This window comes from Petaurus breviceps, unplaced genomic scaffold, assembly GCF_028583685.1.
Source record: "Petaurus breviceps papuanus isolate PSGF00001 unplaced genomic scaffold, PetGlider_PUasm1.0 90808, whole genome shotgun sequence".
Taxonomy (NCBI): Eukaryota; Metazoa; Chordata; class Mammalia; order Diprotodontia; family Petauridae; genus Petaurus; species Petaurus breviceps.
In genome coordinates, this window is record NW_027187349.1 from 11360244 (window position 1) to 11381828 (window position 21585).

Below are 21585 nucleotides of genomic sequence, written 5' to 3' on the forward strand. Positions count from 1 at the left end.
TTTCTGGTTATCTTACAGATTTATTTCTAAAAAGTCTCCTGGACAGTTTTCTAGTCATTTAAGTGCTTTTGCAAAGATAATGGCTGTGGGATGATGGGTTTCTCATATGTAATGGGAGTCTGGCCAATGGCATTTCATTCCTAGAGGTCCATACTAAAGAGGCTAGGAACCTGGTTCCAAAAAAGTATAATTATGTGTAATGGAAAGGCCTTGCCACTCAATTTAGAGCATGAACAGACACTCTAGAATTGGTTCTGGTTTGCTAGACGTTGGTGGTGAAGAGGCATACTGTTTGTTGGCTGGCTGCTGAAATGGGATGCATTCAAAAAGCCCAAAGTGATCTTCCTCCTTTTTTTCTTTTTTCCTGACAAACTACATTGGAGTTTGTGAAGACAAGAAATGCTATATGAGGGAAAAAGGCCTCAGGCCTTTATCTCCCCATCCTGGCCACCACCATATGGCCCACGAATGGCATGGCCCTGCTATTGGTTCTGTCTCTATTGTGTCTCCTCTTCCTGATTTTATTTTTTTTTAGGTGAAGGAATATTGGAAATGACTACAAACATGAGCTTTGAAAAGGTGAAATAGCGAGTATCAGAAATCTGAGAGTTGGAATCCATATAAGAGAAATGATTATTAATAACCAGTGATTGGGGAGATTCAAGTTTCCCCCTTTTTCTTTTATCCTCTTTTCAAGACCTCAGCCTCTAAAGGTTGGGCTAACCTCCTCTATCCAGACACCACTCAGGTGGGGAAGACCTGGTGCTCTACTCAGGTTTGGGTGGGGATAATTTTTTTGAGTAGATTGCCCAAGGCTTGGGGTAACTTAAAAGTAAATAATATAATCAAAGTTCAGGTCCAACCTCTCATTATAATATTCATTCTCTCATTAACTGTTAACCATAGCTGACTGCCATCCTCAGGAACACCTCTCTTCCAATTGGTATCTAAACCATGAGTCTACTGTAGCCATAATTGTCTTTGGTTTAAGAGAGAGACAGTCAAATGGCCATCCTTTTATTAAAACACTGGCATTATCAATAAAATGATTATATTACCCATAAATTATGTCTCTCGAAACTTTTAAAATGCCACACATGCCAAGATTTGTATTTGCTCAGTGACTACCACATTTGGAAGTGAGGTGAATACATTGTAGAAATTTTTTTTAAGGTTGGGCTTATACTCCCTAGAGACCAAGGTGGTATAGGTGAAAGTATGTCCATAGGTTTGGGGTGAAAATATCTATACCTTCTCTCTGTTTATTTATAATAAATATCCCTTTGTAAAATGTTCATTTTGTTAAGTGAAACTGAAACAACAGTCAGTGGTGGTTGACACTGAGGAAAAAACAGTGAAGGCAACAAATGGACACGAGCTGATAGCAGTAGAGAAAATCACCCCAACTCCTTGGCCATATCCTTAGAATCCTGAGGGGGAGATATAGCCAGCCTCACTCCGAATGAGTCTGGTTACACAAACAAAGACAGTGTTCTTAGGCTGGAGTCCTTCCCTTACAGTTTTCCTGAATCCTTCATCTCCATTTTCTATATACCTCCTCCTATCAGCTATAGAAATTGAATTGAACTGAACTAATCAAATTTAATTTGAAGATTTGCAATAGTCTTTGACTGAAAGCATCAAAATTCTGGGCAGCAAAAGCATTTCCAAGATGTTAATCTTATATGCAGTTTTTTTTTCCTCCAAATACAATTCCAACTTCTTTCATACCCTAATAAATAATAATAATACCTACATTTCTGAAACACTTTAAGGTTTGTAAATCAATTTACATATATCATCTCATCTCATCCTTTGAACAGCCCTGGAGGATAGATGTTATTTCATCAGGCCTTATGGGAAAGAAAAGAAGTGACAATGACGGTCTTCTGCGAACACAGTTTTATAGCTTATGATTTAGGTGTCCAGAAGAAAATATAACTTTCTTGGTACTCTTTCCTGTTACTGTTTTTCTTGAGGACATCCAGTGCCTATAGTTTCAACACATTCTTATCCATGATCTCTCCACATCCACAATTCAATCCAATCCAGATCTGGTACTGGGATAGCAGTGGATATGCTTTTATGTTGTGAATATTTTGTCAGCTAGCCCATGAATTGTGATGAAAAGCACATCAGTGCCCTAAAGCAAGATAAACCCAGGAGTCTAACAAACCTTGAGGGCAATTAAATCCGGGATTCTGTGGTTTTATTACGATAATAGATGCAGACAAATATGAATGCACAAAGGGAGGGTGAAAAGGTCTGGGGGAGGGAAGGGGAAGACAATATATCATATATGTATTATGAATATATATGCATATATATATACACATGCACACACACATATATATACATTTGTATGTGCGTATGTCTATGTATATATGTAGTGGTTATATATATAATTATATGTATATATAAGAATGAAAAAAGTGAAAATCTAGTCTTCTTTAGGAAGTAAGCTCCTTGATGAGGATTGCTCTAATTTCTGGTTGTTTTTTTTTATTCCCAGCTCCAAGTATAATATTTGTAGAATTGCATTGAATTGAAAGCAGCTGATCAATGAATAGTTTCTAGTCTCTCCTATACTATATTCAATAGAGATGGGTCTATGATGCCTATTTTTTTTTTTTTTAAGTTTTACTAATGCCTTTTAAAAATATCACAGTCATTTTTTTGGGAATACTCTTCAACCTTGATTTTTTTCATACTGAACCTTCAAAATAACAATAAAATTAACTTAATATACTCTACACAATGATGGCTCTTGAAATGTTTGCAACATTTTCCCCTGTTGATCCACAAGCCTTCTCCCTGGTTTAAGGTCAACTTTCTTATCCGTTTTCTCAATTATACACGTCTCATTTTATTTGTTTCACAAATACTGCACTTTTTTAAAAAAACAAATTGAAGGTTTGTGGCAACCTGGCATTGAACAAGTCTATTGGTGCCATTTTTCCAATAGCATGTGCTCACATCATGTCTCTCTGTCACATTTTTGGTAACTCTCACAATATCTTAAAGTTTTTCATTATTATTATATCTGTTATGGTGATCTGTGACCAGTCATCTTTAATGTTACTATTGTAATTGTTTTGGGGCACCATGAACCACACCCATGTAAGGCAGTGAACTTAATCAATAAATATTGTATACATTTTGACTGCTTCACCAACTGGCCATTTCCCCATCTTTCTCCCTCTCCTTGGGCCCTCTATTCCCTGAGACACAACAATACTGAAGAATATTACATAAGCTTAGTCAATAAAGCAGTGGTGGGGTTTGAGAGGATTGATACTAATTTGAAAGAAGTTCTACTGTGGCTAAAATGTTATCAACACCTTCACTTGCTACAGAGAAATCTTTTGTGAAAAGAGGAGTTCAGTCTATGTGGCAAATTTCATTATTGTCTGATTTTAAGGAATGGCCATTAAATAATGTTTTTCTATGTAATTGGGGGGAAAAGAAAATATTTTATATACATATGTGTGTGTATTTAAAAACTGCCAGTCATCCCAACCTTCAGCACCACCACCCTGATCAGCTGACAGTCATCAACATTAAGGCAACACCCTCTACCAGCTTGCTGAAAGTTCAGATGATGGTCAGCATTTTTTTTTTAGCAACTAAGTGTTTTTTAATGAAGGTATGTATATTGCTTTTCTAGACATAATACTATTGTACACTTAATAGAATATAGTATAGTGTAAACATAACTTTCATATTTACTGGTAAACCAAAAATATCATGTGACTTACCTTATCACAGTATTTGCTTTATATTGTGGCCATCTGGAACCAAATTCATAATATCTCCAAGGCATGTATCCTCCTTTAAGTGAACTTCTTCCCATGGACACTTGGGTGGTTATTGTGCACACTATTCTTTTGGTTCTGTTTATTCTGTACAGCATCTGTGCCCACCTTCCAGAGGGAAATATAGGGGCTCAAAGCCTCACCACCTCTCAAAGGCAGGAGGAAGAATTTGAAAATCATAAGCCTCTGGAAAGAACTGGGTGCTACTGAGGGTTGTGGTGAGGAAGAGGAAGGAAGGCACTCTCGGTCACTGCGACTCCATTTGTATTGGGGAGATTGGTTGTGACAAGAATCCTGGTATAGGGACAAAAGACTACAGAAGAAAGATCCTACTTAGCAGAAAATGTATTGTAACCTTGGGTGCTGAGAAAAATTTTTTTTTTTTTTTGCCTTTTAGGAGGTTTCTATTAGAATTCAGCAAGAAATATGGTTTTCAAGAATAGAAATGGAAAGAGAAGTCAAGGAAAGCAGTCTCCCCATCTGCTCCTCCTCCATCTTCAGAGTAATGTCAGGAAACTTCAACAGGAGCAAATTATCATGTAACAATAGGTACACACCTAGGGTGGTTAAAAACACTGGCTCTTGCCTTGACTAATAACAAATCACAGGTATGTGGTTATGGCACATTTACCTCACACACCCTAGTGTGGGGGATTTTTTTTTTAATGTTTAATTATGGCACTGCCACAATTATATCTCCTTAGCTAGCTAGTCAGCATGAAAGGCTTCCCACACAGCTGCAAAGCAGATATGATTAACAGTATTTTACATGAAATCCCCCCTATTTGCGCTGGACCCATTTGCTTGATTAAATCACACGAAGGCTTAACAGTCTGTTGGTATTTCCACCACTGGGTTATTTACTGATCATTTTAGTTTCATTAAAAAAAAATACCTTTTCATGTTAAAATAAATAACAAGTTTAAATAAGCAGCAAATTGAGGGGGAGGGAAGTTGAGACCCAATATCAGGAATAAAATATATTGCTTTATGGAAATGTGTCATAAATAAGGAGAATCTTACTAGCTTATTTCCTTTGTGATCTATTATAAAACTTAGTACGGTGGTGTATTGAATCAAGCAACGTAGAATGTTTCTAGCTATGCTACTTCCTGACTCCTTCAATTTGGACAAATTGCAGTCTCTGTGTCTGGCTTCCCCCACCTAGAGAAAATGGAGGCAAACCCACTAGAAAATGGTCAAAATAGCAAAAGGCCAGTATTATATAGCTATTAGGACAATTACAAAATTGCATCATAAGAGTAAGGGTTGACAGGGGTGAGGGAAGAGATTTGAGGGGCTCTGCTGGTGGTCTACAAGTATGGGGAGGGCAATTATGTGAAAGAGGGATTTGACTTGTCATGTGTAGTTCTGGAGGGCAAAAAAGATGGAAATTGTAGGAACAGAGATTTAGGTGCAATATAAAGAACTTTCTATCAATAAGAGCAAACCAGTGAGAAAAAGGGTTGCTTCAGGGTAATAGGTGAGAGATATGCTTATAAAAAGGGGAAAAACTATTTCCACCTTTTTTTTTTTACCACAAATCTTGTGTATATGTGACTGAGAATTATTATTTTAGAGTTTTTGACTGACTAAAGACAGGCTACAATATTAACAATTACCACCACCAAAATAATTCTAATTCTAATAATAACATTGTTATTGTATAGTATATATTATATTATTGTATAGCGCTTTACAAATATTATCTAATTTTATCCTCATAAAAACCCTGGGAGGTATGTACTATCACTATCCTTATTTTACAGATGAGGAAATTAAGGGCAACCCAACACTGTACTACCTAGCTGCCTTAAAAATAAAATTTGGAGTCTTAAAAAAAATTAGAGAAACAAGAACAGTCTTAACATATAAGAGTATTGCCCCTAAGCCATGCCATACCTAAACAAAACAAAAAACAAAACCTGCACTTGTTGTTATGAATTATTTATTGCGGTTTTATTTGACTCAATGTTGTCAGCTCAATAAAATGGGGATTATCCTGCTGGAATTTCTTTAGGTGATTTTATCAGCAGTACTTGAAAACCACTTTAATTAGAAATGGTTTTCCTGGAAGCTGCCCAATATCTGGGAGAAGAACTTACCTATCAAGCAACGAGGATAAGCCTTATGTTTAACTTTCCAGGAAGCTTTTTTTTTTCCATTACTGAAGCCAAAATACCTCATGATATTTACTGAAAGTTCTTCATTGTTTGCTTTATTCGAACAGACCAATTTTCACCTTAAACACACACACACACACACACACACACACACACACTAATGCATTTGCGTAAGCTGACAACTAACTCTTGATATCTATGATCACAGGTAAGAAGGGCAGATGGATAATTGAAATTCTCAAACAATGTAAAATAACATTTTTTTTTTTAGCTGTTTCAACTTCCTTTGCTCAACTTTCCTGAGCCAAAAACAAATAGCATTGTTGAGTTGTTTCCATTGTATCTTCCTTATATCATCTATTTTTTGGTGAAGAATGAGTGACATGGCCAAAGGGTAAAGTATTCTGGGAGAACTCTATGGCCTTGGGCATCCACCAACTGGACAGTCATCCTTTAGTAAATAAGGTTTATGTTTAATTAATATAAATTATATTTATATTATATATTTATATAATTTATAAATATATTAAAAATAATTAACATATTCATATTATATTATAATAGCAAACAGATACTGGACCATTTTCTGAGAACACCGTGGTCATAGTAAGTATTCTTATTTCCATCGAATAGTCTCTATCTCCACTCCAGTGGCAAATGGATGAAACTACAAAGACAAAATTAGCTCGTAGATTTTTCTTTTACATAGTAATTAATAGTAAGATACATTCTATAGTACAGCAATGAAGCAGAGGAAATTCATGCTCCTCGTCATGGCTGGATGTGGTGTCTGGAGAGGTTTAGCTCAGGCTCCAGCTCCACCATTTACTTTCTTCCTATCTGACCTCACGTCCTCACTTTGTTTCTCTGTACCTCAATTTCCTCATCTGTAAAATGAGGAACTACAATGACCTCTAAGACCCCTTTTAGCTCTAAGCCTAGGATCCTATTCACAAAGTACTTCAGATACATCATCTTATTTGAGACTCGCAAAAACCCTGTGAATTGCTATCATCCCATTTTATAGATGGGAACCTGGGCCTCAGGGAAGTTAACTTGTCCACAGTAACACAGTCAGTACATGTTAGAGGCAGGATCAAATGTAGGTTTTCCTACTGCCAAGTCTAGCACTTTTTCCACTAATCCCACCATATTTCTTTACTTTGTTTAGAGTGAAAAGGCTACTGAATTTCAAATCAGAGAGTCTGGGTTCAAGCTCTGTCTTTTACTAGTTGTGTGACTGAACAGATCATTGAACCTTTCTGCACCTTAGTTCTTCACCTACAAAATGATGGGGATACTTACCCTAATCTGCTCTACAGGGTTTGGTGAGAAAAAGCACTTTATAAGCCTTAAAACTCTAATGTGATAGATTATTCTAACTAATGATTAATATTAATAAGATACACATGTTAATTTATATGTGCATAAATTAGTAGAGCCAATTCTGAGTATTAATTAAGCTAAGTAATAGATAAAGAAAAAAACCAAGATAATCTATGATTTCTCTTCATTAGAGTGAGTTGGGATATGAATTTGGGCACTATGGAAGTGTGTAGCAGCTAACATTCCCTACACCTGCCTCAAACTAGGATTATAGAACTACCAAGCAAATCCCTGGGGTGTTAGGGTGAGAGATTCATCTCCCTCTAACCTAGCAGTTCCTCAGTCTATGTGGATTGGAAATGTGGTTATGCAAAACCACAGTAGTAGTCAATCAATCAAAAACCATGTAAGTACCCAATATGCACCATTCACACTGCCTTTGGTATTAAATGTACAAAGACGAAAGTGTCATCGAGGAAATTATAGTCTATTGATAGGATAAACAACACAAAAAATAAATACAAAATAATAAGGAGCATATGAAAACATCAAGAGGACCGAAAAAGGATTTGAGCTGAGCCTTGAAAGGTGTGAGTGAGTGCAGTACAGGCATAAAGTACAGTCTATGCAAAGTCCAGGAAGAGAGAGATGGCAATGCCAGGTGCTGAGGAACAGCACCTAGGTGAGTTTGCCAGCAGTATAATGTGTGTGAGGGTTAGTGGTGTGTAATCAATCACGAAGGTCAGCTGGAGTCAGACTATGAAGAACATTAAATGCTATATAGAGGAATCATTTCTTGAGAAAGGGAGGGACACAGCTTTTTTGTACATACTTGTTTTGCCCTTCGAGATCAGGGATTGTCTTTTGTTTTCCTTTCTATCTCCAGTCCTTAGCACGATGCCTGACTCATAATAAGGCACTTCATAAATGCTTAGTGATTGATTGGAGAGGGGCGAAAGGAGGCAAAGAGACTAGTTAGGATGTGATTTCTAGGTGGGAGGTGCCAAAGGCCCCAACTATGATATTAGCTATGTAGGTGGACAGAAGGGGAAAGACGTGGGAGATTCTGTGTAGATAAGTACTTGGCACTGATTGATATGGGAGGTAAAGGAAACTGAAGCGTTGAGGATACCTCCCAAGTTGAGAGCCTGGTTGAAAATACCAGGAACATTCTTGACAGAAACAGGGAAGCTAGAAACAGTCGGTTTGGGGCAGGGAAAATAAAGGGCTCTATTTTAAGCATGTTATTATGAGCTGCCTAAGGGACATCATGTGGGAAATGTTCAATAGACAATGATATGGAAACTAAGGAGAGAGACTAGGACTAGAATCACAGTTTTAAGAGTTATCTTCAAAGGAAAGGCAAATGAATCCACAGGAGCTGATGAGGGTGAAAAGAGAAAGAAGGACCTTCATCTGAATCTTGGGGGGCAGGACATGATGATGATCCAACAGAGGAGCCTTTTAAATAGGAGTATAAGGGAAGAACCAAGAGACAACAATGGCACAAAAACAGAGAAGAGAAAGTGTCCAGGAGAACAGAGTGGTCAACAAAAGTCAAATGCTATAGACTATTTTAGTAAAGGCAAGGCACAGAGAAGAGACTGTTGAGTTGGGCAATTTAGAGGCCATAAGTAACTTTGAAGAGAGAAGCTGAGGTTGAATTATGACATGTGATGCCAGGTTTTAAGGGGGGCATTTCCTTCATGATTTCAAGGCAGCAGTTCCTATTAGCCAACATCCCCTTCAGTTAAATGGATGAAAGCCACGAGAAGAAACTATTCAACGAATCATGGAGGGAAAACTGACAGAGCAGATAATACATATACGACAAGTCATTTTTCCTCATGGAACAATCATTGATGAAGAGAAACAGTGTTATTTAAGTTAGAACTATTAAAATTTCAAAATCTTTTAGTAGCAGTTAGTCTTGTCTGGAGCACATAAAGCAATGGGTGGTCACTGTCCTATTTGCCTCTGAACTTCAGGGTAAAATGGCTTTCTACAGATTGATACCATACTCACAATTAACCATTTGACTATACAGATACATCCTCATGTCTCCAGACCACTCAGGAGATGTCAACATCAGAAGGTAATATCACAAGGTAAAACATAATTTACTGCATACTTTCCAGAAATATATCTTGAGAAAAACAGTATAGTAAAAATAAGCAAAACACAAGCATAATGAAGGGATATAGTTCAGGGCAAGAACACAAAATGTGACATGATGAGATTTAGAAATGGAAGAGCCCTAAGTGATCTTTCTTCTAAGTCCAGAGAAGTTGCTTGCTCAAGGTCACATTGGGGGCAAGGAACAGGACTCAAACCTTAAGTCTACTGTTTTTTCCTCTACAAAACAAACTCTAGCTTCCAGAGACTCTTACAAGCCCCTTTAAACTCTAACTTCCACAGGATTTTCCAGAATCCTATTGAGTTGGAAAGTTCATTTCATTATGTACTGTATAGAGGCCTGTCTACAGCTTAATTGATAAGCCCAATGGAGCCACCTAAGGCACAAAGAGCTTAGGTGATTTGTTGGTAGTCTGGCAACAATAAATATCAGAAGATACTAAGTCATCCTGATTTTAAGCCCAATATGCTATCCATGTCTCTACATGTACCATACATCATTTTTCAAAGGAAATAAAAAATCCTGTAAGTAACATAGCATAAGTGGTATAATTTGATATTATCATATGGAGCTTAAGTTTCCAGGTTGAGGTTATGTTAGAATTTTTTAGATTTGTAGAATTACCTTACTTTAAATGAATTGTGGTTTTCCCCCTAATATAATTTATAGACAGTTGGATAGTAGATGAAAAGTATTCTGTGACAGAAAAGCATGTTTACCATTTTGATGTCAAAACTTCTTAGAAGTTAGATTAAGGTGTGTACTTATAAGGAAACGTGGTAAAGGGAAGAGTATCATACTTGGAAATTGAGTTGTGGGTTTAAATACAAGCTCTGACAGTCAGTAGCTATAAGACCATGAGAAAATAACTTAGATTCTCTGAATTATAGTTTTCTCATTTATAAAACGGGTATTGTGGTTTGTCCTTCATTCTCAAAGAGGACCATTACATCAGAACGATGATGCCATGACTTGTAAGTAAATTGGATTTAAGTGAGGGAGGACTGTGCAAAGTCACCAGCCTCACTCTCTCCTCCGGAGCCATCTGGCCAGATATAGATCAGTACAACTGGAGATGGTCCAGCAAAAGAGGGATTATAATATATATTCACCTACCTATTTCACCGTATTGTAGTGAGGAAATGCATCAATAATCTCTGTCTCATAGATATGACTACTGTCTTCAATAGTGTGAGTTGTAATCCATCTATAGAGTCTTGTCCTATGCAATGCTGATCTCTACCCTTCTATAAGTTCTCGACAGGGTGCCTGCCATACTCTTGATGGCGTTCCTCCAAATTTTTTATTGTCGCACAAGTAATATAGCATGTGAGTTGCCCAATGGTTATCTTTTCACCTTGCTACATGACCAGACTACTTTATAAACACTGTATGGTCTAGGAAGAAGTTATTATTTTATTATTAAAGAATGGCAGCAAGTATAGAGAGGGTAGGAGCTGATGGGAATTATGAGACTATTAGAAGATAATGTTCAAAAACTGTCACATATAGTGCTAGGAATTGGAGATTTTCCTTTGACTCTAGACTAGTTAACTTTTCTGATACATTGTAAGCCCTAATCAACATATGTAGCTAAGAAAGGCTTAAATCTAGAAGAGGGATTGGATTGGTTCTACTTGGTCCAAGAGGACAGAACTAATAGCAATGGCTCTAAAGTACAGAGGTATATTTAAGCTAGTTTAGCTTTGACATAAAGAAAAATTTCTTTAAAACTTGAGCTATCCACAGCTAGAATGGATGTCTTGACAAGTAACTGAACTCTCCTCAGTGACTGTCTTCAAACAAAGGCCTGATAACCACTAATTGAGTGGGCTGTGGAGGAGATTCTCAGACTAGACAGCCTGAATGGATCCATCCATGCCTTACCTTCTGTGATTATAGAATCACATTAGTTAGGTGCCTTCTTGGGCTAAAAAGGGCCTAGAATTTTTTTTTTAATAGCATAGTAGGAAAAGTTGGTTCAAGGCACTTACATACCCTGCTCAGGCTTTGTACTACCATCCTTCAGAATGTTTCCCCATGTAGAAATCTGTCCTCCTGAGAACTGGGAGTCTTTATTGTAATACATAAGACATCATCTAACAAAATAAATATTGATGTGCCCTGAGGAGTAGAATTAAAAATGTGTTTTTATACTGTGGAAAGGTAATATGAAAATACCTCTCTCAGAATATATCTTTTTTGTGGTGTACTCAACTATCTTTCCCGGTTCCCACTGTTCAAGTAAAGGCAAAGGCTAGTTGCCAAACACTGCCACCAGAGCTTCAGATGGAAAGGGGTCAAATAAGATCCAAACTCTTACTTTTAGAAAGAAGCAAGGATCCTAAGATCCCACAAGTTAGATATAAACCCATAAAATGAGAAGAAATCTTAAGTGGAAGACACCCATGGGAATCAAAGAAAGGAATTAATTTCCTCTTTTGTTTACCACCTACCCCCTCCTCCCTCCCCCCCCCCCCCCCCCAAATTGTGACATGGAGAATCTGATAAAAGCAATCCAGATGTTACAGAGGTGTTTACGTGATTTTTTTTATAAGTTAAAATTTATAAACTCACCTCTGCCCTCAAATCTGAGAGTTGAGGCACTAGAAAACAAAGGGAGGTACATTTAAAGTCATGGTATTGGGAAAACCAGGACAGGAAGTTAGAGGAATAGTTTGGGTTTTTTCTTCCTTTTTTTTTCTGCTACAAATGGTATTTCATCCTATTCTGTGGTACTCCAATATTATGAGACACCAGACTTTGGGGTCAATGCAAACTAGTATTTTTGGAAACACATTTTGCTATAACAACCAAAAATGTTTTATGTTTCTAAGTCAATTACCTTTGGTTTACTTCTTGGTCACTGGGGACTTTTTCTCAGTTGGTATACTAAACCAACCCAGGGCAAACACCCATCTGTTTGAGATAATTACTGGATGTTTCCACTTCTAAATTCCAAGCTACTGGCAGGGGGCTCCTGCCTTTTACATTTTGTTGATTAGCATTCCTTGGGCTGCAATCAGATGTGAATGTGCAGATGTAAAAATGGTGAGGCTTCTCTCAGGAAATACTGTGGTTTTCCCCAATCAGTTTGGACATTTATAGATACTAACACATTTTATGATTTTCACTTTTAATAATGGAACAGGTTTTTATTGGTCATGCTTTTTAAAAGAAAAAAATCTTTCTTATACATTATCTGAAAATACGTCAAAAGATAGTATTAGATATAATAAAGGTTGGGGTGGAGTAAGGATAGGGAATGCAAAGTTGTGATATGAGCCTTCTGCTCTGGCAAATTTCAAAAAAGGTTCCTGGCACAGTTTTTTTTTCGAACTAGGGCTGGTGCTTTGGGAGAGAAAAAATTACTAACTTATATTCCTCCTCACCTTGAAAAAGACAAGGGATTAAAAAGAAGATGTAAATAACAAAGACATACTTGGCGAAAATATTGCTTTAGAATTCTATTACCCACTCCATTTTTTTGAATCCTAAATCTTCAACTGCATTTTTAAATGTATATATATTTTTTCTGGTCATCAACATGCCACCCCAACTGATAGGGAGTCCTCCCAGCACCACTCAATCAATGGTTCTTGTAAATATATGCTTTTCTCTCCCAGAAAATAGGCACAGTAAGGTTCAGTCTAGCAATTTCAACTCTTGATTCATCAATAACACAAGATAAACTTTATAATTAAATAATTCCAAGCTCCCTTTAAATCCAAAGCTGATGATCAGATCATCAATTTCAGCAGTCCATAATAGGGTCCAATACAGAGCCATCAGTGACAAAGGAAACAAGAGGGGAAAAAAAGTAACTGATTCAAATGAGGTAACAGATAAAGAATAAACAACAAAATCCTACTGCAATCATCCCGTGAGGGCCAAGGACAACACCAAAAGAAATCTGTCCTTATGTCTTTTTCTAGGAGGTCTCCACATTATTGAAAATAAGCCTTACCTTTCTATTATGTTGGAAATGTAACTGATTTGGATTTTGGGGGGGGGGGGTCCAAAAGTTCTTGGCTACTACTATATAAGAGTACTTTAGAAATGTTTGGAAAACAACTTTGTAAACACTTTAAGTCAGAGAGTGAATGAAGGGGGGGGGGGGGAAGGCATTATTTCCAGGATCTTCCAGGTTTTCAGTTTATTCTAAATTGACCATGAAGCTGCAGGGGCCTAATGCATCACTGCTATATTAAAGGAAAGCTGCCTTTTTAGAATGCCCCAGCCAACTAAGTAGATGGTACTGTGGGTGTGGTGGGGTGGGCTAATTCTGCACCCATTTAAAATGCTCTAATCTTCTATCTAAGATAATAATGTTTATGGTCTTTTAAGTTAAATGCCTTAGTGCTCAACCTAAGAATCAATTATCTACAAGAGTAGAATCACAGGAGATGACGGGAATTTGGATGAGACTACAGAAGGCACACCCTCTACGTCTCTACCACCTTTTGGGATGCCCCTAAATATCATGTGGTATTTCTGGATACAGTCCAGAACTGCATTCAGAGACACATTAACACGGCGCACATCCAGTTAAGTAAATAAGGAAAATGTTTATTGTTCACAAATTCTTAGCAGCAGCTGCATTTTATTTTTAAATTAAGGAAACTTCAACAGGACAAAGCTGAGTGCTGACTGACAGCCACAGGGGCAGTCCAGCTCAATGAGTCACATCAATAATATTTTGAGCATTGCTGGTTTAGACTTAGGTGAATCGGCTATGGTCTAAAATAAGTTTCTCTAAGTCCCAAGCATGGGTCTTTATGCATCAGGGCTACACTAGTTAATTTCACTGGACAGGTTAAAATGTGCCCGGCAATGGACAAACTGCTCTGCAATTGCCCAAAGAGAGAGAGGCGTCGGCAGCAGCAGCATCAGGGCACGAACGGACATCCCCAACCTCTAGAATACAGCCTTTCCCAACTCATCATTCATTCAGCGACTGCAGATGCTCCCCGACTCATACGTTTTCCCCTGGATGCCACCCCAATCATCTGGGCCATGCGATTTACCTCAAATCTACTTAAACTCGAACTCTTCGAACGGGATTTCTTGCGGAGATACACCGAGAAGAATCTACGCACTGTGAACTTCCTCATGCTCGTTTCCATTGCCCCGTTTGAACTAGCATGCAGGGCCGGGAGCTGCAGTGCTGGGGGGAGCTAGTGCATCCCCACCTCCCCTATTGTTAAAATCCATGGAAGAGACATTGGCTGCCTTCACAGCATGGGCTTTCCATCCACCCCACCGGGGCTGCCGGAGCTAGGTGAACAAAAGGCCGGCTCCACGAGCCATTGCAGATTTCCGGGGGCTTCTCAATCGCGAGAGCACCCCAAGCTTTTACTCTCGATCTCTTTCTTTCCACTGTTTACATTTGAGTGCTGCAAGACTCCCTTTCCCCTCCTCTCCCCTCCCTTCCTCTGCCTTCAGTGCTACTACAGCCAATCACCTTGCGTTTCTGCTGCATGTATAATTAACCCAAGCAAATGACAGCTTCCCACTCCCAGGCACAGAGGATTTCAGATAAATATTACATGCGTCTATTGTGTGTACCCCTAGTTGGTTCCTTTTGGTCTTCTCTAGTGATTTTATTTATTTATTTTTTTTTTCTTTGGAAGCTCACTTCTTTTACACACACGTGTACAAACATACACACACACACACACACACACACACACGAAATACAAAACACAGAGAACCTGATTTTGTTCCGTGGAGGACAAAACTTCCATTTTAAATTGTCAAATATTTTCTTTTAAAGAGATAATATCATAATGGAGCCCGGTGCTCTGAATACATCTAACTTTTCACGTCTGCATTTTCCTTCCTCTTTCCCTGGGGATGTGCGAAATGCTAGTTATCACCATGTCCAGGCAATAGCGGTAACTGGTCAGAAAAGTTGTCTTTGGAAACAATTCCCCACAACGTCTTCTGCAAAGGGATACTTTCTTTACTCCTAGGCATGTAACAGATTTTGCCAGCCACTCAAGGGGCCCTGACTCCTAACCTTGGGATATCCTCCTTTTTCAGCATATGAAGAACAAAGACACACATCCTGCTTCATAACCCTCACTCCATATACAGAAAATTACCCAAACAGATGACTTATTAATATATGAATTGAGCATACCCTGAGAGAGGAGTGACCCAGGTCCCTGGGGGAAGGCTTCTCAGAGGCTGCCTGGCAGCATGACTATACATGATCTGCCTTAAAGGGAAACACATGGTTCTTCTAGTAGGCTTCATTCTAACCACTGTCAGAAATCAGCAATCTTCAGACCTCTATTAATTTGCCCCTGTTCTCTATCCATAGGCTAACTTTATGAACACAGATATAAAATGAGCTTAATTTTTTAAAATGACTCAAGAATTATGAGGATTTCTGAGCTTTTGATGACTTGATCTGATTCCTTTTGATGGAAAATTAATGATCTATTAAACTCAACAAAAAAATAAATTCTTAGGTCTTTGTAAGATGCCAGGCACCGTGTTAAGTGTTCTGTCTTTGAAGGCAAAAATGAAACAGCCCCTGCCCTCAAAGATCTTATATTCTACTAAAGGGAAAACAATACATATACATATAAGTAAATTGCATATATTATACATGTGCATATGAGTATATATACATACATGGTAAACATAGACATGGAAATCAATGATATACATATAGCTATATAGATATAGTAAATGCAGAGTAATTTGGGATAGAGAACATTAACAACTGAGTAGACCAGGAAAAGCTTCTAGGAAGAGGTGGCATTTAAAATGATTATGGAGAAGTGGGGGTTCCATCTATGTATAACTTGATCTCTCTCTTATGTACTTGGGATCAAACATTGTAAGTTTGCTTTCCCTTGCATAAAAATTGCTGTGAGATGCAAAGTGTATGTAAACTTATGTCATATTCAAGAAATTCTGGGTTTGCATGTGCCCCTGTATTGAGGCATATTCATGATTTTAATAGAGTCCTATATTATAAAAGAAACCAGAATATAGGTGATCAAAGGGAAACTGTACATTTTTAATCTTCATTTCAGAAGTTAAACCAACAAACATTAAATACCTACTATGTGTCAAGCACTGTGCTAAGCCCTGGGAATACAAAAAAAAAAAAAAAGAGGGGGGAATAATCCTTGTTCTCAAGGAGCTCATAGTCTAATGGAGGGGTCAACATGCAAACAATTAAGCAAGAGCAAAAGGCAGGATTTTAGCTGTGTCTTGAAGGAAGCCAGGAGGCAAAGACAAGGAGGTAAAGAATTCCAGGCACTGTGAATATCCATTGAAAAAGAACAGATTGTGAAGATGGAGTCTATTCTAGACTTGTTTTCTAAGAACATTCTGGCTTGATAAAACAGAATTGGAAAAGGAAAGCCAAAGGATTATCCTCAATTCTGCCTCATCTTGAGTTCAAGGGAACAAGCTTATTTTAGAACATAGTAACCTCAAATATACACAGAAGCTTTTCCATTTCATTTAGGAAGTTAATACTGGAATGACAACTCTTTGTTTAATTTTTGAACTCCCCAAATAAAACAAATGATTTAAAACTAACAGCATATAGGCATTGTTTCAGATAATTCACACCCCCTACCACAAAGGAAAAAGAAATAATTAAGCTCCATACATGAGTCTCAGGAAGAGAAGGATGAGTACAGACAATGACTCGGTCCAATCTTTCCGCATTGTGGTTCAAAGCGCAGACTGGAATCTATTTATCTCTACCACCATGATTTCTCCATTACACTAAAAAGAGCACATGTCTGTTACTTTGCCTATGAGATCATTCTTATGGCCAAGGAGATTACCATATCCTCTAGGACAAGGGCTTTATTGTATGAGTTGTCAGTTCAGGGGTAGATCAGAGTGCCCCATGCACTGTGTGGGCAGAGTATGCTAAAAAGTTATTGTGAGGCATTGAGGGAACAGGCAGCCCCATGACCATTGCAATGCAGGCTAAACTGCCATGGAATTCCCATTCCAACCCACTGATAACTCATTTCTCTATGTCTACTGAATCTTAGAGTGGCTACTGTGGCAATGATTTTTGTCTACTACCTCTCAGCAACCTTATATCATAGCTTAACATCTTAGTGACTTCAGGTAGACCTCCCCCTTTGCAAGAGGTCAATAACTAAACCATGTCCCTTGCTCTCCCTGCCTTCAGATTTCACTGTCAGAACATATCTTGGCCCATCATATATGTCTTCTCTCTGTTTCGTAAGTATCCATAGTTCTTGGTAAAATGCCACATCCCCAAGAATAATTCAATAGCAGTTGATGATTATGAATAAGGAAGGAAATATGATTTCTAATTAGCCAATTGCACTCAAACACCTGGTGCTATTCAAATATTTCTGACCTGTATTGAAGATCTCAAGCTTGTGAAAGCCTTGTATCACAAAAGAGGATTAGTAAGTTAATTGAACCCATGATAGGCTAATTTACAGCTCAAATAAAATTAGCAATAGTAAACCTCTATGTGCTATAAATGGAGAAAACTGATTTTATCTTGGGATTTAAGCTTGGAACAGATGAGTGAAGATTGAAATCACAGAGAAACACACTTAAGTAATCAGGCTGGGCAGAGGACAGGGTGAGTAATCTTATCATTTCTCATCTGGTGAGACAGAGCAACCATACTAGTAAGTCCAGCCATAATTTTCCCAATGAACAAAAGAGGAAGTGGTTTCACCAGGAGGACTGTGCACACACATGTACATAAATTTGAAACCACCAGTTTCCTTGTTCTTTGAAGCTCTTTAAATAGATTTAAATTCCTCTTCACAGATGTCCAAGGCTGTCCTAGAGCAAAGGTAGTGTGGGTAGTGTCCTGTGTAGTATGATTTGAGGGGTACCCAAAGACTTGTCTGGTCATAATTCTCTTTCCCACTTGCCTGCCCCAATTCCTCAAGTTTGGAAATCACCCTACTGGGAGTCTTCTGGAAATGTGCACATTTGATGCATCATGGCATTAACCAAAAGATATAGCAGGGCATATTTGAAAGAGCATTTGATTGGGAATTGAGATCACTGATATCAAGATCAATCTTTGCTGCTGGCAAGCTATGTGACCTTGCATAAATTACATAACTTCTCTGGGTTTTTAGTTCAGCATTTACCATTATTAAGTAACTGCAATGTACTTTTTCTTTTCTCCAATGCATCCTTCATGAAACTGCTAAACTATTTTTTCTAATGTTTATATCTATGAAATAACATGAAATAAATACATATCCATAATGCAAAGAATACATGATAAATGCATGAGAAGGTACAAACCAAATGCTATTTGAGTATTACTTCCAGCTTTGACATTTGATGATTCTCTTTTTTAATTAGTTGGCTGCTAAGCTTTATTAAATAAAACCTTAGTCAACAGATCCCAGGAGCATATGTATTTTTATAGGGGATTAAAAGACAAATGTTCAGGACCCTAAAGAAAAAGTCTATATTGGTAAAAATCTATATTGGTATAATTGGAAAGAAAAAAAAAGGAATGTAGAGTTGATACTTTGGAGTAAGGGACACTTTCACATTCCCATACATTTTTTTTTAAAGCAATCAGGGTTAAGTAAGTTGCTCAAGGTTACACGGCCAGTTGTTATTTCTGGGTGTGGTGCTAAGTATTTGAGCCCGGATTTGATCCCCAGGTCATCCCGACACTGGAGCTGGTGCTCTTACTTGCTGAGCCACCTGGCTGCCCCTAAGCAATTGGGGTTAAGTAACTTGCCCAAGGTTACTCGGCCCAGGTGTTTCTGGGTGGGTGCTAAGTGTCTGAGCCTGGATTCAATCCCCAGGTCATCCCAACGCTGGAGCTGGTGATCTTCCTTGCTGGCTGTGCTACCCGGCCGCCCCAAAATCTTTTTTGTTTTTTTGCAGGGCAGTTGAGGTTAAGTGACTTGCCTAAGGTCACATGGCTAGTTTTTGTGTTAAGTGTCTGAGGCTGGATTTGAACTCAGGTCCTCCTGACTCCAGGGCCAGTGCTCTATTCACTGCACCACCTGGCCACCCCTTTCCCGTACATTTTATAGGTGAATTCTTTCTAAGGCCAACTCTGTACAAGGACAAAAAGGCAAGGCAATGTGAACCTGAGGATGTGGTGTAGAGATCATAGGGTTTTAGATTTAGAGTAGGAGAGGACCTAAAAGTCGTCCAAAACAAGTCACTTATATTTCATATTAGGAAGATGAAGCCCAGAAAGGTTAGGTAATTTACAAAGGTAGAAAATGATAGGGCCAGGATTTGGATTCATGTTCTCTTGATCCAAATCTCTTTTACATTATATTACCATATTTCACTCTTTGAACTTTACCCTCAAATTAACTGATTTTATTTCATATTCAAGCTGTCTAGAAAATTACAAGACACTAAATCTATTCTTAGGCATGGTACAAAAACAATACACTTCTTAGGACTAGTTCACCAGTTCTTTTGTCTGATTTGGTTCATGGATGAGAATAATAACTGACATTTACATAGTAATTTATTACCAAGAGCTTTGCATATACAGAATGATCCTCACAACCAAGCATGTGGGATAGATACCATTTTATAGATGAAGAAAACAAAGAGGCTAGACCACCTGTCCATCATCACACACACAGACAGTAGGTGCTTGAGACAATGTTTGAACAACTCTCTTTGATCGAAATCTATTGTCCTTTCCCCTATATTCATAAGATTGTAGGATGTAGGGTTGGAAGTGACCTCATAGGTAATCTAGTCCAATTTTCTCATTTTAATTGATGAAGAACTGAGGTTCAGAGAGACTACGTCACCAATCCAAGATCTCCCAGAGAGTAAATAATAAAACTGGGATTCAAGTCCAGGTCTTTTGATTCCAAATTCCATGTACTTTGTACTGTACTATATGACCTCTTAACTGAAGACAATTACATAATGACAACCTTTTAGAATTGGAAGGGGTCTCAGTGGCCATCCAATCTAACCCATATCTGAAAAGGTATTCACACTACTTTGGACCCAGCAAGGAGCCATACAATTTCCGCTTAAGATGTCCAAGAAGAGGAAAATGAATTCCTTCCTGAGGTGGCTCATTCCATTTTCAGAAAACACAAATTGCTTAGGAAGTTCTTCCTGACAGCAATCTTAAATTTGCCGCTCTATGGTTTCCACCCATTTGTTTGCCTTCTGGGGCCAAATGGAAAAAGTTAATTCCTCTTCCACATGAAAACTTTTCAAATAATTGAGGATAAATTTAATCCCCCTCCCCACCAGGACTCTCTTCTCTAGGTTAAATGTTCCTAGTTCTTTCAACCAATCCTTATTTGGCATAAACTCAAAGCTCTTGCCATTTTTCCTTGCCCTCTTCTGGAAATTCTCCAGCTTTATCAGTCCCTTCCCAAACTGGCATATGGAATCGAACATAAAAAACCAGGTGTGATATGATGAGGGTAGAGGATAGAGGAATTAGCACCATCTTAATTCTGGTGCCTATGCTTTTCTTCATGTAGGCCAAGATCATATTAACTCTTTTTGGCTGCCATATCACACTATTAACTCATGATTAGCTCGGAGTATATACAATTCCCAGATCTCTTTCAGATAAATTGCTGCTTATCAATGCTTTTGCCATATTGCACTTTAAAAGTTTATTTTTTGATCCTATGTATAAATTCATCACTAGAAAAAAATAATTTTAGGGGTGGCTAGGTGGTGCAGTGAATAAGGCACCGGCCCTGAAGTTGGAAGGACCTGAGTTCGGATCCAGCCTCAGACATTTAATACCTAGTAGCCGTGTGGCTTTGGGCAAGTCACTTAACCCCAATTGCCCTGCCTTCCTCCCTCCAAAATAGAAAAAAAAATTCAAAATTAAAAAAGAAATCTAAAAAAATATAAATAAATGAAAAAAAAATAAATTTAACCCAGTGTTATCTGTCAGGATCTTTGGGGAATCTGATGCTATCATCTAAAATCTTAACTGACCCTTCCAGTTTTGAGTCATCCACATATTTGTTAAGGTTTCCTTCTCCTAAAAGGCTTGCATTGCAATTTTTTGACAGCTCTTTTTTGTTACTTGACACTTAAACACCCAAGAAGTTATAGACCTTATTGCTTATTGGAAAGATTTTCTGTCCCAGAAATTGACAGAAATAGAGGAAATGGTGAAATTACAATTTGAAAGGAAAAGTAGAGCAAGGTAGATGGG

The 21585-nt window shown here is 38.0% G+C and overlaps 1 protein-coding gene across 1 annotated transcript in view; it reads right to left on the reverse strand.

Moving 5' to 3' along the window:
* The window catches only part of RPS6KA2 (ribosomal protein S6 kinase A2), a 308664-nt gene extending 293829 nt beyond the window's left edge, over window positions 1-14835 (reverse strand). Inside the window, exon 1 of the mRNA XM_069070411.1 lies at window positions 14429-14835. Within this exon, the coding sequence (XP_068926512.1) occupies window positions 14429-14527 (99 nt within the window). The 5' untranslated portion in view covers window positions 14528-14835. The remainder of the gene's footprint in view (window positions 1-14428) is intronic.
* Between the last annotated feature and the right edge of the window lie 6750 nt (window positions 14836-21585).